At 38.2% G+C, this 15602-nt stretch overlaps 2 protein-coding genes across 3 annotated transcripts; both read right to left on the reverse strand.

Moving 5' to 3' along the window:
- Positions 1 to 677: 677 nt before the first annotated feature.
- LOC113139200 (selenocysteine insertion sequence-binding protein 2) lies at positions 678 to 8003 on the reverse strand. The gene is made up of 18 exons (XM_026322248.2): positions 7838 to 8003; positions 7281 to 7420; positions 7029 to 7158; positions 6862 to 6937; positions 6523 to 6737; positions 6350 to 6419; positions 6138 to 6232; positions 5509 to 5655; positions 5298 to 5387; positions 5027 to 5128; positions 4787 to 4919; positions 4472 to 4635; positions 4243 to 4369; positions 3960 to 4134; positions 3576 to 3796; positions 3314 to 3468; positions 3007 to 3202; positions 678 to 2698 (listed from the first exon to the last, which is right to left on the reverse strand). Exons 1-18 carry the CDS (start codon positions 7844 to 7846, stop codon positions 2571 to 2573), a joined length of 2373 nt encoding a protein of 790 aa, XP_026178033.1. The 5' UTR covers positions 7847 to 8003; the 3' UTR covers positions 678 to 2570.
- Positions 8004 to 9261: 1258 nt separating this feature from the next.
- On the reverse strand, positions 9262 to 15410 carry LOC113138324 (major facilitator superfamily domain-containing protein 10). Of its 2 annotated transcripts, none has more exons than XM_026320641.1 (13): positions 15316 to 15410; positions 14107 to 14290; positions 13532 to 13628; positions 13301 to 13404; positions 12929 to 13087; positions 12455 to 12646; positions 11394 to 11496; positions 11182 to 11293; positions 10987 to 11095; positions 10769 to 10859; positions 10253 to 10300; positions 10061 to 10150; positions 9262 to 9795 (listed from the first exon to the last, which is right to left on the reverse strand). In XM_026320641.1, the coding sequence occupies exons 2-13, from the start codon at positions 14257 to 14259 to the stop codon at positions 9692 to 9694; spliced, it is 1362 nt and encodes a 453-aa protein (XP_026176426.1). In that variant the 5' UTR covers positions 14260 to 14290; positions 15316 to 15410; the 3' UTR covers positions 9262 to 9691. The 2 variants fall into 2 exon arrangements, with proteins under 2 accessions (XP_026176426.1, XP_026176427.1); XM_026320642.1 differs by having other exon boundaries at positions 14107 to 14287; positions 15316 to 15395.
- Between the last annotated feature and the right edge of the window lie 192 nt (positions 15411 to 15602).

Raw genomic sequence — 15602 nt, forward strand, 5'->3', positions numbered from 1 at the left:
TACCCACAGAATGGACAGGTCACCAGTCCATCACAGGGCCACATAGAGACAAACAACCTCACACACTCACACTCACTCCTATGGGCAATTTAGAGTCACCAATCAACCTGACATACATGTTTTTGGACTGTGGGAGGAAACCAGAGTACCTGGAGAAAACCCACACAAGCACAGGGAGAACATGTAAACTCCACACAGAAAAGTCCTGCTGGGTTTCGAACCAGGAACCTTCTTGGAACTTTGCTGTTGTGAGGCAACAGTGCTAACCACCAACCACTGTGCTGCCCCTCTAGAACCAACATGATTTTGATTGGTTTTTAAGTAAAATATGACATATGTTTCACTGTTGTGGAACTTACTACATATAGATACATACAGATAAAGGACTGCTCCTTTCAAAATCATCAGTCATACAACAGAAAATATATGGCAATAAAAACTGTAACTTGGAAAAAAAAATGACTGCACATAGACACATTTGTAGTCTGATCAACTGAACTATTTATTTACAAGATATTGTATACTTTAAAATGCAGCAGATTTTCAAAGAAAAGAAAAAATTCTTAAGATTTATTGGACCTACTGAGTTTTATACCAAAGGCAGACCTACTTTTTAAAAATATAACTGATTTTTTTAGTTGGGTTATTTAACATCACAAATTATTTTTACTTTGAGACTAGAAATCATTTTGCAATTAAACATTTCACTTGTAGGCCACAGGGGCCACTTTACCTAATATTACAGGATGGATTTAGAAAGATATCTTTTTATTTGCATTCAAGGTGGGAAGTAGTAGATGTGTTACTACATATTTATTTCATAGGAACAAATATAGCCAATAGAACATTCAAAAAACACTCTGGCCTCTAAGCACTGGTCTGTCTTTGCATGACCTAGGATTATTTATTTTCTTCAAACTAAGAATAATGTCAGTTTGAAAGTGTTTGAAGAGTAAATATCTGTTAAGAATGGTTTGAAAAGTTATCTCATAGAATATGTTGAAACCAAATAAAATATTTAAGGTAAATTGCCCATTTCTGATAAATCTTTTCCAAGATGCTTCCAATTTTTATTACTTTTCTTTACATTTAAGTGATGCCAGGATTAACATGTATTTGTGTTTATTTGTCTTTTACTGGGGTGCACACTTGGGCTGCTACACTTGTATATTTACCTATTTCAAGTAAATACTACATTTGTCTGTTCTATAGAAATAACACTTTTCATTGATATTTTACTTGAGAACTATTCAGCTTCAAACCTTTATTTAGCATGTTGAAACAGAAGCATCTGACAATTCATGTAAACATTGAATTCTCCATTCTCCTCTAAAATCTCTCTCTACTCCATCATACATGAAGAGGTTTTATTTAAGGGTGTAAAAAAAAAAAAAAGAATTAGAAAATATGTCTTTAGATACAACATCATCAGGCCTTAATCTCTTTCCCTTGTTTCATCTTCATGAGAATCTAAACCTTGATTGTTTTACTATTTGGTGACTTTTTTGCTATCTAGCATAATTCAAGAACATGTTTAACTTTATAGTGCAAATCAGGCCAAAAACATACTGTTCTAAAAATAATTTATGCAAAGAAAAACCATATCCTAATGTTTTGCTTCTAAACTGAACCTCGGTGGCATGATGGCTCAAAAAAGAGCTTGTGTATCTGTTGCACCCTTTGTAAAGCTGTGGAAAAGTGAAATGAAATTGAAATGTGCTGATTTTATATCAAAAGTAGGGGAGTACAGCTTTAAAGAAGAAAACTTTGAACAGGTTTGGTATACACTGCATATTCATAGTAAAAATCCTTGATTTTTCATCTTTGTATATAACTGATTCCAGCAACTTGTGCAACTTCTGTTGCTTTAATAACTAACAAAGCAGCATTGAATTTCACACATTTTCAGTTATCATTTTTTCCAGTTTTACAAAGGGTGATATACAATTGTCATTTCACAGGCTCAAAATCTTATTTCAGCCCATAGAATTGCTGAGTATGGCTGAGGACCTTTGTTGCATGTCACCCCTCCTACCTCACCTCATTTCCTATTATTTCTCTACTGTTCCTTTCAAACAGTCAAAAGAAATCCAGAAAAAAACTAAACAAAACTGAAGTCTAAGACCATCTGTAATTTTCAGTGTCAAATTATCACTGAATAGTTAGTCCTGAATAACTATTCTATATTCTACACACATTCAGTACGTAGCTCTAGACATCCTTTAGGCATGTTCACAAATGAAAATTCATATTGTGGGATCCGTTCAAGTGACTAGTTTGGTCCAAGTTAGTCAGTGGTAAACCTGTCTACTAGCAGTGAGGCCACACATTTTTAAATTATACATTCTTAAATTTGTCCAAGTATCTTGAACTCAACCAGAAAAAAATATATATATATCTTTTCTAAAAGAACATAATTCACCGCAAAATTAATTTCCTGACAAGAATCCCCAGGTTAAAAGGCAATGCAGCAGAGCACCTGTGTGTGGGATTGTCTCCATCCTAGTTTCCTCTACGCTGCTGACCAGCTGAGTGTGTTCATACTTTAGGCATGGAAGGCTTCGCAAGTGTCAACTCTTCTCATCTTCATCAGTGTTTTCTGTACATTCACTGTCCAAATGCATGGAGCTCAGCTGCTCTTCAAAGTTTAACAATCTATGGTTGTTCTTGTTCTCCAACATTTTTTTCCAGATTTTTACTGGAAAAAGAAATACAAAGATATTTATTTGACTTTGATTGGTGAAAGATGTTATTTTATCTACAAGCTCTTCTCTTGCTACCAGACTGCCCTAAAATTGATTTAACTGGTCACTAAATTACAGTTTTAATTTCAATTCAATCCAACGCAACTATTTGTTCACCAACAAATCACACAAAAATCCTCTCAAGGCACATAGAAACCCAACAAATCCCTTATGAGCAAGCACCTGGTAACTGTCAACTGTGATTCACATAAACTAAAGATGTCGCCAGAATTGGGTTGGTACAATAACTACAATAACTTACTGTATTCTGGTTCCTCTGGCTGTGTGGTATCTGGACTGAGCTCAGACTCCTCACCCAGACTGCTTATCTGCAGCTCTTCCTCAGCATTCACTGCCTTCTCTGCCTCAGCCTGGTCTGTCTGCTCCAGGCTTGACACCGTGACCTCATAGGCTCTTCTGGCCTCAGATGACAACTTGATCATTTTGTGATAGCAGTCCTGTGAGTAATAAAACAGTTTTCAAATAATTTAACAATTTTATTGTAGTAAAAATTTAAGCAACTTCAAGAGAATGTGCTTTGTTAGTGATTAGAGTATAGTAAACCGGACCTGTGCACCATCATAGTTGAAGATGCCCACCAGGCTGACAGGAACTGCCTTGTTGACACAGCGACCCAAAGCTTTCCTGGAGAGGGCAAACACAAATGGCACATCCTGTTCCCGACATGTCTCAATGATGGTGTGGACAGCCTCATCCAGGCCACCTGTGACATTTTTGTACGGATGTCAGTATCACAATCTTAAGTATTCTGTGTTACTAGCTGGTACACATCTGTACCTAGTTCCCTTTAACGTTATAAGTAAACACTACCTTTAGACTGGATTCGTTCACAGTTTGGTGAGATGATGACACACTTGACCTTCCTAAGTTTGAGGTGCTTCAGGACCTCTCTGAGCCCCATCACAATCCGTCTCTTCATGCGTGCCTTCATGGGGTCCTTCTGGTACAGGCGGTCCTGGAAACGAACAAGCTCCTTCAGCAGAGTCGTCACGCATTCATCCACGTCTCTGCTCAGCATCTGGCTGCAATAGCTGACATGTACAACAATAAACATTTGGGCAGAAATGTAGGAAAACCAATGAATTTAATTTAGAGGTTTTCTTATTTCTCACCCACACAATGGACACACTACCAACAAAGATCAAAAACCTGTGACTGGGTATAACATGTAGCAACATGAGATTACAGTCTTACTCTCTGAACTTTCTGCTGTGGATTTTGGGTTGATTAAGCGGGCAGGCCACAAGTGGGGTGGTTTGTTGCTCTATAGTTTCGCCTTTTTCAGTTTCCATACCCTCTTTCACCTCCTGATCTGTGCCATGTAACTCTGACTGATCATCAAGTTCTTCTGTAGGACTCTCAACCACATCTGAGGTTCCAGAAACACAAAATAGACACCAAATATCAGCTACAGTCAAACATCTCCATAATTTATTTACTTATTTACTCACAGTGGCGTTTACATGCTTGCTCTGACCTGTGGCAGTTGTGTCGCACTGTTCTTCTTCCATAGTGTCATTAGTAGGTTTGCACTCATTTTCAGGAAGACCTCTCTCCTCCTGCAAGCGTCTCCGTTTCCTCTCCTCCCTTTCTTTCAAAATGACCTGAGGACCAGACAGAAATAAACTGACAAAGCTGCATACCTGAAACACCCTTATAGACTGTCCTTCATCTCTGCGTATTTTTTCCTGAGTAAGTGGACTTGCCTTCTTCAGTGGAGTGGGTTTCTTGGCTTTGGGTACCTCTCTCTGCTTTCCTTTCTTCACCAAAGGGCTGGTGGAGTCCAGAGGATTGTGTGCAATTTTATCCTGCTGCCAAGGCTTCTTTTGGATTACTGGTTGTTTTGAGACAATAGGTAACCCTCCACCAACTACAAAACATTTTTTATAAGGGATCATTCCAGGCTGTCTTTTAATGTAATGTTTAGTCAATATACACTTTGAAATATTTTTTTTATTAAAGAACAAGAGATAAATGAAAAACACTCTGAAGCATTGACTAAGATACTGACCATAACCTACCTGACAGAATGACTGGCTTGGAGTCCTGCTTGGGTTTTTGAGATTGTTGTTTCTTTTCCAAAGCGGCCAAAATGTTTCCTATGTCCAGCTGAACAGGAGCTTTGCTCTTCTTCCCTGAGACCTTTTCAGCTTTCTAGATATCAGATGTTCAGGAACAGGTGTAAAAACCAGGCTTAATCTGTACATTTTTCTTCTGGGTGATATTGCAGAACTGTCTAAATTTAAAATGAAAACACTAACCTGTCCTTTTTTAGCTGTCTCTGTGGACAGAATTTTTGTTGCTAATGATTTTTCCTTGTTCTGGTCAGCAGATAGATAGTGACCACCTTCTCTTTGGTTTTCCTGAAAAAAAAAAAAAAAATTAACATAGGTTTAGCAAATTATGGTCTATTTAACTTTAGTGAAAGTCTATGGACCCCAAATATCAATGTGGGTATTTAACACCCCTGTAAATCTAATAGCCATAACTATTTCCAATACTATGCAAAAACATTTGGAAAGATTAATGTGCCTCATTGCATAGCTTTGTTGCATTGCTGCTTGTCATCAATCTATTAGTCCCAGTCAAAGCAACAGTCAAGCCTGGAAACTCCTCTTCATCCTAAAAATACAACAAAAATCACATCATCCAACATATTAAAAACAAACAAACAATCTAAATCTATTTTCAAAATGCTTGTGAATGTTTTTGCTTCTGAAACAAATTTGCAAATTTTGTTTACCTCAAATTTTGGAGGTTCCTGATAAATGAATGGCTCTTCTGAGTCAGCTTCTGTATCTACACGAGCACCTTTAGCTTTCTTCTTCTTTTTCTTCCCTTTCTTCTTTCCTGTGGCTCCCACTTCCTGCTGTGCAGCCATTTCCTCTATCTGAAAAACAGTTTCAACACACAGCAGTGCAGAAAGACTTAAGAGATAGAGCTGATGACTATTATTTATTAGCTACAACTAAAGCAGCCTCACATTTATTTTGTCTGCATTCGCTTGATGGTCATTTTAAGCGGTGAGTCCATACATAGTATGTCCATACATAGTGCTGCAGGTCTGGTGGTGCTGACAAAAACAACCTCCTTTAGAGCAATCTGCTGCCAAATGGGTCTCATATGTAATTAACAGATGAACTACCTCTCTCAATTCCCAAAAGTACAAAATGCTACACAAATAAATTACAAAACTTAAAATACTGCTGACAGCAGGCCAAAAAATATACTCCTGAACTCTGCAAAGAAAATGTAAGACGTTGGTACACTCTATGTCTTTTTAGAGAGAGCTAGTCAGTTCTGTCCAAGAGTGACTGATATCTGTTAAAAACAATATATATAAATAAATAAACACAAAAAGATCTTTCCTACCTGCAGGTGGTTGCTGCTGATTGTCTTCTCCTTAGGAACAGGTCTCTTTGGTGGCTGAGAGGCAACATTAGCCCAGGAAGTCACCACTGGCTGTCCTGTTTACAATAAATAAATAAGTCAGATAATGCATATATTTATATATATCTATACATAATATTATTGACACTGCATTATAGTCATTAAAAGGGTGACTACTGGGTGCTTTGCTTAACCTGGTGAAGCAATAGTCTTAGTGGCAGTTTGACGGTGGTCAGGCTGTGTCGGGTATTCTTTCCAGTCAAACTAATAAACAGAAAATTACAGCAACACCAAATTCATGAGTGGAACTCTGAATTAGTGAACTGCAAATGACAAAACTGCATGCTGAATATTTCAGTGAGCCCACCTTCCAAGCAGATGGCAGTGTTTGTGTTTGAGGAGTTGTGGCTGTAGTAAATGGACCCCAGCACTCTTTCTGCACAATAGGAAGGTTTGCTTTGCTCAGCAAAACACCAGATAATTCTGGAAAATCAGCCATCTTCACTTCAAATGGGACCAAGTCATTCAGAGCTGATTCTGACTTTCCTGCAGAGTTTGGGGCAGATCTGGTACTTCTCAAACCTGAGGATCAGTTATAAAAAGTCTGCTACTTATTTTCATTGCAGTGCAGTGAGAGGTTTATCTATAGATTTAGAAAAAAGAAACAGAAAACAAGCTGAATTCAGGTAGCATGTGTGATAGCTACCTCTTTTCTGTGCATCCAGTGACTTCTTGTCCATGATTTTGCCTTGAGCAGGAGAGTCACTGTTTGTTTTTGACACCTGAGGAGACAGATGAAGTTCACTTTCACCTAACTGCTTGAAGCAACGTTTTTTCTAAATCCTTTTTTCTGGTAGTTGAAATAAAGCTAACCTTTGCTTGGTGGTCCCGTACGGACCTGTCTCTTTGGAAGATATCATCACTGGCCTCTCTGACACGACGGCTGATACTGTAGCAATGACCACCTCCTTTTCCTTCTGGTTTTGGGCTCAGACCCGACCAGCTGCTTGACAAAGTTCAGACAATGACACTAATATGTAACTGAATAATGTACAGCAGTGACTCAGGCCATGACTGACTATGTTGACAAGAGTAGAAACATTATGCCTGTTATTATCTTCCTACCCTCTCGGGTTCTGGTCGGACCCGTGTGGATTGGGCAGCACCATAGGAGGGGATGAGGCTGAATGTGGCTCTGCAGGCTGTTTTCTCTGTCTCCTCTGGTGTTTGGGGTCAGACTGGACACCAGACGATAGTTTGCTTTCCTGGGTAAAGTAAAGCTTGTGTGTCATCAACAGTCTGCTGAAACACGACCTTTGACAATCACGTTACTGGCTCGGGTTCAAGTGAAGCAATGCATTACCACAGTTGGTTGAAAACCAGTCAGTTTGTTAATGTTTTAGACTCACACGAAATGTGCTAAGCCAACATCTAACTCTGTGACAGTTAATTATTACTTTGCTAATTGTTGCGGCTCGAATTACGTTACATAACCTTAGCTTTGAGGTAACCAACCAAACTAATGTCTTATCTAGCAGCTCGCTTGTGTGGTGGAGACAGTAGCTGAGTTACTGTGTGTTTTACTGAGTGAGTTTTGTTGTTACTTTAGCGTAACATTGACGTTACTAGCTAGCTAACTCGCTAGTTAGCTTAAAAAAAACAACCGTTATGCTGCCAACTACCTTGTCCATCTTTAGGTTTTCCTATATGCAGTCACAATGCAGCATGTCCACTTGGTCGTCCATGTGTTGTCAAACTCCCTCTTACATCGGTGATGTATTTATCTACGCCAACAGCGTGCTGGCTGCTCAGCCTGAACAACCTGTTTGATAGCATGGCAGCAACTGCTACTTGGATCTACGGAAGCCCCGAAGGGTCACAGTAGAAGCTGATCGCTAGTTCTCGCAATCATTTTAAATGTGATGAGTCAGGTGGTAGGTGTATTTATTATTAATGTGCCATAGCTGTGCTTCTGTTGTTATGACTGACTACATGGATACGGTAACACATGCACAGCCAGGGAGAGGAGCTGAAGCTGTGAGCACATGTATATCAGGTGTGAGCAACAACCTGGATCAGGTATGTGCTGTCAATCAGAGCTGGAAGATACCAATTCACTGTGTGTTACTTCACCTTACTCTCATCTGATATGGTATCTTCCAACTTGCCTGCACCCAGTATACAGATGGATATCAGCATGTTGACAAGAGAGATGAGCAATAAACTCATCATGCAAAGTGTCACATCATCCCTTCTTTCTGTTGTGTCTGCAGTGTGTTTCCCTAAAATGGCACAGTATATGGCTGTAACCGGACTGGACCCACACACTACAGATATGAGCAACACAGGGGAAAAGATTTGCATTAAATATTAGTTATATTTACAATTTAAGCTAAAAAGATTATAATTTTAAAAACCTCACAGTGACCACTGATTGATATATTCCTGCAGGAGACCCTGCAGCGACATCTACTGGCATCTCCTCGTAAAATTCACAAAAGCTACAAAACGTTATGCAGCAATTTAACAATGAACTGGTTAAGTATTTCTGAAAAAGCTCACAAACTAACACAAAACCCACTGTCAGAGGTGATAGCATAAAGCTCACACTTAGACCGCAAGGCTGACACCTATATAAAACTACACCGCATTACCAGATAGATATGCTGCCAAGGTTTTAACAACTTTATTCTTTGCTCAGTACCTGCCCCAGCCCTGTAGATAAAAACTAGTACAATGACTTGCCTGTAAACGTTTAACTAATGAAAAAAAAAGAAAAAAACATCAGCATAATGTAGGACCACTTAAAGAACCAAAAGTGAAAGTATTTACCTATCCAGAATGGACCCTTATAGAATATTATATACTTATATTTTGTTGTATTGTTGATATTGTTGAGATGGAGCTTATTTATATACAGCTGAGCAGTAAATGCCACTTATTTTATGGATTGTGTAGCACTTCTGTAGTGGAGTAAAAGTATAGAAATAGAAATACTGAATACAGTACATTAAGGCTGTAAATGTATAAAGTTACCTTCCACCACTGCAATTACATTTATTTACAATCTTTTTGACAATTTTTATATTTAAAGTGTGATAATTCATTCACATAGACAGACACTTTATTCTTTTTTTAATTACAAGAAAATACTGACACTTTCAAAATGAATATAAAATAAAATTGTACTTTGTAAAAATGATAGATCTGAGTGACTACTTCAAATATTGCATTATAAAAGGATAATTTTGTTCCATGGTACCTGTAACCTTCACTAACCCATGCAGTCAAGTAGCTGCACTGTTGATATACAAGTAGATATAAAAAGCTTTACATCGCTTAGAAAAAGTCAGCTCTACACTCTCTGTTGATCATTGGCTAATAGCACAGAAAATATGAACCTCATCATTATTTCAATAATTGATAAAGAGTAATAACTTGCTTGCTTTCCCCGCTGATGTAAATATCACAACATTCAGTCAGAAACTAAATATAAGAAGTCTCTGCAATCAGGGTCGCTTTCACAGATTCTCTGCTCACTCGTCCTTAAGCCTTCTGGCTGCACTCAGGAGAGCCAGGGGTATAGTGAAAGAGGCTGATGTGAGAAGAAAACAGGTCTGAGCTCCAGCTATCCAGTAAACTGTGAAGCAAATAAAACAGTTATAAGAGACACATTGGAAATACATTTAAATATAGAGCAAACAATTCAAATGGTACTGAGTCAAAAGAATTAGTGACATGAAGGTGCTGTCTAATGCTTAAAAAACTACTTATACCTTATGATTTAACGGGACATTTGAATTTAGAAGAGGACAGAAGACTACCTCTTACAAAACCATCTACAAAGCCGGCTTGAAAACTGGTCACCATTACTGCCTTCAATTTTAATACTGACTTTTCCTTACCAGAGGATGACACAACAGGCCCCAGTGCTCTTGCCAGGGCACCCAAGCTACGCAGGATCCCCATCACTGTGCCTTTCTGATTGGCTGAACCTGGAGGAATATCCACAGGGAAAGATCAGTAACAGCGTGATCATTATAGTATATCAAAACTGTTTGTGAGTTCAAATAAATGATAATTAATAAGAGACTCACCATGGTCAGAAACAAGCGTCGACAAGCATGGAACTACTATGGCAGCCGCTGCAACAGGAATGACATGAAATATAAACAGAAAATGTTGCATCTAACACAAGTAACATATTTAGATGTTGATATATTTAATAGTTATTACACATAGTGTAATAAAAATTGATTAAAGTTTATTAAAAACTGTTGCATAACTAAGTGATCTTATTTTTGTATTGATTTTATCAATCAGGTATTGTTTAATAATTCCATTCATATTTTCCAGACCTTCTCTTCAGGTGGAATCTCTAGTTTTATCATGTGCAGGGCTCATTAGTTTTCACTTCTGTTTCTTAAAAAGTCAATTTAAAAGTATTTATATTAAATTTTTATATCACATACAAAACAGCACTAGGACTTGTGCACCTGCTTTGTTCTTAAATGAGGGTTTCTGTAAAACCAAATATTTCACTATTTGTACTTTTTATACTTCACCGTTGATGCTAAATATACAAACCATGTGTGACTGTAAACATGACTCACCAAAGGAGTACATTGCCAGGCCGATGTAAAGCATCGTTATATTCCATGATAACCCAATGAGAATAAATGCTGGGATCAACGTTATGATTGCCTAAACATAAGAAACACTGTTCAGTGAAACAGACATTTGTTGAGTGGCGGCTCTAGTTGCATCAAGTGAAGAAATATTATATTTTACAGAGATTTGTCATGTACTGTATATTAGATGGTCCTTTTACCATACGAACAGCTTTGATGTGGTTCCCAGGTTTGATTCTACGAGCGTATCCCCCCTGGATCAAAGCCATGATGACACCAATGAAGAAGAACATCTTTCCCTGCTGCATACTGTTGACAGAAAAAATAAAAGGTTTGTGCTCATGTTAGTTTTACTAGAATTGCTAAAGTACACAGTTTTATCTTTGGCTCTATACCTTGTAAACTTGAAGCGTTGATGAGTCAGAAAACTCAGTGTAAACTCCAGACCAGAGAACAGGAAGAGGTAGCAGAAATAAACCAGGCCCAACATTTGCAGCTTCTGCATTCCTGTTAAATTACATCTCCACCTTTATCAGTATGCCAAAGTTCATTCATGGTTTATAAATGATTCTGCACCACAGAGAAATCCAGTATGTACAGCACTCACTTTCTTTTGAAGGTGGATCTTTTGTCCTGCTAACAGCTGAAAAATGGAACAAAGATACAGGGTTGAGGAGGTTGCTGGAGTCTCCAAACCCTGAAGGTGAAGCCTAGGATGACATACAACAAATAATATGTAGCTTTCTCATAACTGATACTTGATTGTATCCCTTTCAAAATAAACATTTTTACAGCAGTATGAAAACCCTAACCATGAGAATTTCCTGATTTATCAGATGTTTTGTCAGACAAAGTGAAAACTCCTGTGTGAGTCTACAGGGCTGTTTGATATTTTGTCATGTTTGATGTATCTTATGTTCATGTTCAAGTATTCCTTGTAAAATCCAGAATCTATGAATATAGAAATATTCTCCTTCACTGAAAAGTCCATCCATTCATCTATTATCTATACCCACTTATTCCTAACCAGGGTCACAGGGATCTGCTGGAGCCTATCCCAGCTCTCTTTTGGTGAAAGGCAGGGGTACACCCTGGACAGGTCACCAGTCCATCACAGGGCCACTGAAAAGTCAGTATCTATGCATTTGAGATTTCAACCTCACACTTGTGCAAGTCGCATTGTAGACCAGAACTATTGCAATGTCACAAAATAATACATCCACCACTGAGATTTAAGTTGAGCACTAAGAAATATTGTTTTACAAGACAAATCATCCCCTATAAAAAAAATAAAAAATACCGCATTGTCATACTGAACTATTAGACAGCAAAAACTACCTTCATTGTAGAACCTTACTATGAGGAATAGATGCCCATTTAGGAAAAACACACTTCTTAACTTGTTGCAAAGAAGATCAGAATATTAATATCACTCTTAAGTCTGGTAAATAAAAGGCAGGGGTGAAAACCCAGTCAGCATGAACACACGAAACAGTTTGCCTGGCTCTGTTGTGGTCTAGACATTTGGTGGCACAGAGGTCATGTTCCAAACGTCAAGAAATAGTCCTACACATAGCCCAATGTAAAAAGACACTTTGGTTTTTGCACTCATGTGGTATTGATCTTTTCATTTAACGCTTGTCAGAGGGAGTGCTTCCATCAACCAACCTTGACATCCTTTGTTAATGTCTCAGGCAGCATGAGCCAAATGAAGAGCAGATCAGCAGCACTGAAGGCCAGGGCGAGCAGAGCTGGTGTTTGGTAGAAGACATTTCCTGTGGTTCTGGAGCTGAGGGCAAAGTAGGCACCCATCAGAGGTCCCACAGTGAAGCCCAAGGAGAAGGCAATGCCAATCATAGCCTGGTTACAATAACATTAATTTGAATTATTCATTAAATGTATTCATTGCTTTTATGAGTTACACATGTAAGACATTTAATGTAGCTAATTAAAGTCAATTAACTTCAACAATAACGAAGGCATAAGTTGCCAATCATCAAGAAATGTGAAGGTCAGAGCCACAGTGTCCTGATAACAGTCACACTGATTCCCGCGGTGACTATCAGTCACATTTGGTGTGTTTTAAGAAATTCACTTTCAACAATACAATTCCTATAATGGCCACAGAAGTTTGTTTCTTACCATTCCTCGGTTTCGTGCTTTTGGTGATGGCAAGTCAGCCACAATGGCAGTACAGAGGCTGATGTTGCCCTTACAAATCCCCCCAATTACCCGAAACAAAAGGAACATGCTGAAGCTCCGGGAAATGGCCCAGACTGCATAGGAAGACATCAGCCCTAACTGTGACACAAAGCACCCAATTAGACCAGAATGAGTGTGTTTGGATGGCGGTGCTGTTTGGTGTTTTACAGAAGTGGAACATGAACTGTGCCAAGGGAAAGACTCCATGAATAACAAGCAGTGATGACAAACATTACACTGTTGATACAAGATTGAATTTTAATGTGAGAGAGTACTGGGACTTGTATTGTACAGTCATAAAGAAGTACTCACTGTAGTGAGAATGAGCAGAGGTCGTCTGCCATGGTGGTCTGACAAAGCCCCAGTTACAGGTGACGACAAGAACTGAAGCATTGAAAACAGCGACCCGATCAAACCTGAAAGGCAAATTGAGGATCACTGAGATTAAACCAACAACCTGAAAGAAGCCTTGCTTCTGTTTGATTGATTATAAAGTTGTATATCCTTATAAGCTGTGTAGAAGGTTAAACTGATCAAATCTACCTCCAAACAGGACACTGTTGTACTTCTTCTCCATTGGAATCCCAACAGCCTCCCTGAACCAGTCCACAACACTCTGCAGAGACTGATAAACAACATCCTGCCGAGAAAGAAAACACAGAAAATAAAACACCACACAGGGTCAGTAATAACATTGGCAAAAAGGTCAAGTCAGTGTGAGTCATCATGGTTGCAAATCTAATTACTCATGAGTCAGTTTGGTTCTTATAGAGTAGGGTCTTCACACAAAGCCTCCTTTGTTTGATGGAGCACTGCAGTCTGCACGTTGTCTGTCCAGTAGATTCCATTCAAAATCACATTTTACTGCAGCTTCTGCTAATTCTTCTCATTGGCACCTTGTGTAACTGAAGTACACAAGCGTCATGTTTGCCAGTCATATTTTGCAAACCAGTCTGGTCATTCAAATTTGTGAAGATGCTGTCGTCAACTCCCATAAACTACATGTAATACACAGTATTTTAACACTGTTATGCAAAATGTAATAATTTAAGTCATTATGCTGCCCTAACAGAAACAAGGCATAATATATTATTCATTAAAAAAATAAAACAACTAACCCCTGTTTGTGCATAATGGTCCAAAATCGAAGGTAGAAGAGGTAGAATCAGTGTAAATCCCAGCAGATCCAGCAGCAGGATGATAAACACGATGTTGATGACCTTTGACGAGAACGAGTCGCCATCCTCTGCAGATTTGTTTACGGCTGACATTCCTTCAGCTCAATACGGTGTTCCTTCTCTTCTTGTTTGGAAGTAAAAGGCACACAGTACATGTTAACTGTCTAGCCCTTCCATGAAAATAAATGTAAAACACGCATTGACAGTGCATAAAAAATGTAAATATGCGGTACTATAGTAAACTATAGTAAAATATTCCAGTAAAAAAAGTACTTCAGAATTCCACCCAAGCATAGTACTTGTGGTACTTAATAAAAAAAAAAACAAAAAACAAAAAACTACTTATTAGTCAGATAAAGATTTTATAAGCAAAACCATTTACATAACAATTACAGTGACTTAGCAGCAGCATGTCATTAAATGCAGTTTATGAGTTAATAGTACAGTAGTAACATCCAAATAATCTGATTTATATGGTATCACTCATCACTTAACACCCTGAAAGGGACCATTATACCCTGTGAGTACTTTAAGTACATTTTGCTGATAATATTTTTAGGATATATATACATAACTGTAATTTTACACAAGCCAAATCTTGAATGCGGGAGTTTTACTAGTAACAAATTATTTTACATATTGGCATCATTGTTTTGATCTATGTATACCATACTATACTATACTGTACTATACAATACTATCTTCCTCTACTGGTTATAGGTATGGCAATGTAATTCTAATTCCATTCAAATCAATTTATTAAAATACAATAAACCGTCTGAAGGGACTTTTCATAGAAACCCAATAAATTTTCGTCCAACACGTGACAAATATAAGCAAATAAATGTTTAAAAAAGCAGATGTAAGACAGTAAAGTTGCAGCTGATCCCATGCTTTCCATTTCCATTTTCAGTCAGCAGGAAAAAGAGAGAAACGGTGGTGTCCAAGGAAGAAGGAAACAATTCCTGTAAATCCTTAGAGCAAACTTTGTCGCGCTAAATGTTGTAACTGGCATTGGTTCGTTAATTAGTTGTTGCTATTGCGTAAAAACACATTTCCGTCAAGATGCTTCCGCAGAATATAGACCCAGTGAGACTTTCCCTTTCAGACATTTCAACCGAGCGATGAGAAATAACCGATTTTACTCACAGTTTCTGCAGCCTCGTAAACCAGGATCACATTGACGCGAACTGTCCCAACACCTTTCTCTCATCACTTCATTATTAGCCCATACCAGGAAGCGGTGTCCTCTTACATTTGGATGACAAGGCGTGTCGTAACGCCCAGACCCACATGCTGCCTTCAGGGCATCCTCGAAAGCTCCTATTTTCTTTTACGCTCATTTCGGATTTGTCGGAGCCACTTAGTTTATTCATACACTATTACTTACTTTCCTCTGCAAGGTCTCTTTTATTAATACAACCATTTAAACCTGA

The sequence above is a fragment of the Mastacembelus armatus genome, chromosome 9, assembly GCF_900324485.2.
Source record: "Mastacembelus armatus chromosome 9, fMasArm1.2, whole genome shotgun sequence".
NCBI lineage: Eukaryota > Metazoa > Chordata > Actinopteri > Synbranchiformes > Mastacembelidae > Mastacembelus > Mastacembelus armatus.

Bases quoted from the DNA above. Each gene is read 5' to 3' on its own strand.
- LOC113138324 (XM_026320641.1), bottom strand. From the start codon at position 14,259: ATGTCAGCCGTAAACAAATCTGCAGAGGATGGCGACTCGTTCTCGTCA. The intron at 11,294-11,393 runs GTGAGTGCTGTA...GTAATTTAACAG, and splicing joins AGATCCACCTTCAAAAGAAA to GAATGCAGAAGCTGCAAATG. The intron at 10,860-10,986 runs GTAAAAGGACCA...TCTTATGTTTAG, and splicing joins ACATCAAAGCTGTTCGTATG to GCAATCATAACGTTGATCCC.
- LOC113139200 (XM_026322248.2), bottom strand. The intron at 6,233-6,349 runs GTTAAGCAAAGC...TATTGTAAACAG, and splicing joins TAAGACTATTGCTTCACCAG to GACAGCCAGTGGTGACTTCC. The intron at 3,797-3,959 runs GTAAGACTGTAA...TGTACATGTCAG, and splicing joins CACAGCAGAAAGTTCAGAGA to CTATTGCAGCCAGATGCTGA.